This window comes from Frankliniella occidentalis, unplaced genomic scaffold, assembly GCF_000697945.3.
Source record: "Frankliniella occidentalis isolate FOCC.00 unplaced genomic scaffold, Focc_3.1 Scaffold272, whole genome shotgun sequence".
Lineage (NCBI taxonomy): Eukaryota > Metazoa > Arthropoda > Insecta > Thysanoptera > Thripidae > Frankliniella > Frankliniella occidentalis.
In genome coordinates, this window is record NW_026267398.1 from 26,040 (window position 1) to 27,644 (window position 1,605).

The following is a 1,605-nucleotide window of genomic DNA, read 5'->3' on the forward strand; positions in this document are numbered from 1 at the left end:
AGCAGTTAGCCCTCTCCTGGCCGTAGCCTAAAAACGCAGGCGGCAACGTATTGAAAACTTTCCTTAACGATTCTTGTATGGCAAAGTATTTTAAACATAACTAATCTGCAGTGAGGAGCACTGAGCGGTGGTTTGAACGGCCGGTTCGCGCCGTCCGGGCGGCGACTTCCGGGGCTCGCGCATAGGCCGCGCTCTCAGCACTGCGTTGCGACCCCCTGGCATTATGGACGGCACACATGTGTCTATTATAGCTCCTCAGGAAGAAAAAGCTGCATATAGGAATTACAAATTCGGATACTCAATCAAAGTTCAAGCTGTTCTTGATGATTCATTACTAGTTAGAGATGTTTACATTGGGGAAGTAGGCAGCCTACACGATGCCAGAGTTTTTAGGAGAAGTCCGTTGTGCCGCAGCATCCTGCAGAGGCAAGACATGTTTAGCCCAGGCGAACACATAATTGCTGATTCTGCATACATGCTCTTGGACCGAGTGAGTATGCTTTGTACTGCATGTTGATGATGTGTGCTTGCCCTTCGGGATGATGGTTCATGTTTTTTCATCCTAGTTATCTTTCAGGTTCTAGTACCATTTGAAAATAATGGACACCTCACTATCGAGCAGAGGAATTACAATCGTAGGTTGTCAAAAGTTCGCGCCAGAGTCGAGCATACATTTGGAAGAGTTGACATTCTCTGGAGGCGAATTTGCTATCTGCCTAATACTAATATAGAGTATGCTGTGGACCACATAGCAGCAACAATTATACTGCATAATTTTAACATTATCCACAAACAGAGATGGAATATTGTAAGTATCTGTTTGCATCAACTTTGCTAATTAAGAAAAAAATGCTCCAGGTCAAAAATACCTACATTTTGTTTTTCAGGGAAATCCAAGAAATGATGAAGAAGATGAAGATGAAGATATAGTAGACAATCCTGAAGACTTTGAGCAAGGTATTAATGATGTCATACCTGATCCCTATGTGCCCCAAGGAAACTTAGCTCTTGAATTAGAAAGAATGCGAATCAGAGGTGATCAAAAGAGGTGGGATGTATGCAATAGACTTGCTCAGTATTTGTATGAAGAATAGGAATTTGTGATTGCAGAGTTTTAAATCATGATTCAAAGCTATATTCCAAAATATTTTATGTACTAATTGTACAGAAAGAAAAAATGAAATTGTATATGTATAACATAGTCAACTTGAAACAATTGTAATAAATTTAAGTCTTTCAGCAAACTGCTAGATGAAAATCCGTATTTGGTAATACATTTATTTTGCATTCATAACAAAATGACGAACCAAAAATTCACCTTCCCTTATTGTCCAACTATAAAATATAAATACTTAAAGCAATTCAGTTTTTAAATTTGTTTAAAGCACAGCATAATGTGTAAACAAAACTACACTTACGAAACTTTACATCAATCAAATCACAGCGATGGAAATTACACTTAAATCACCACCCAGGGTAAAAAAACCATGATTGTCATGGTCAAATTGAGATTTTGACCATGGAAAACCAAGATTTTAATCATGGACATTGCCTAGACCATGGTGATCACCTATGCCCATCTCCCCAGCCATGATACTCTGCACT

General features: G+C 39.1%; 1 protein-coding gene across 1 annotated transcript in view; it reads left to right on the forward strand.

Annotated features, from left to right (window-relative positions):
• Positions 1 to 1,094, forward strand: part of LOC127750850 (uncharacterized) — a 2,384-nt gene extending 1,290 nt beyond the window's left edge. The window contains exons 4-6 of the mRNA XM_052273446.1: positions 252 to 490; positions 578 to 808; positions 888 to 1,094. Coding sequence (XP_052129406.1) covers positions 252 to 490; positions 578 to 808; positions 888 to 1,094 — 677 coding nt within the window. The remainder of the gene's footprint in view (positions 1 to 251; positions 491 to 577; positions 809 to 887) is intronic.
• Positions 1,095 to 1,605: the final 511 nt, after the last annotated feature.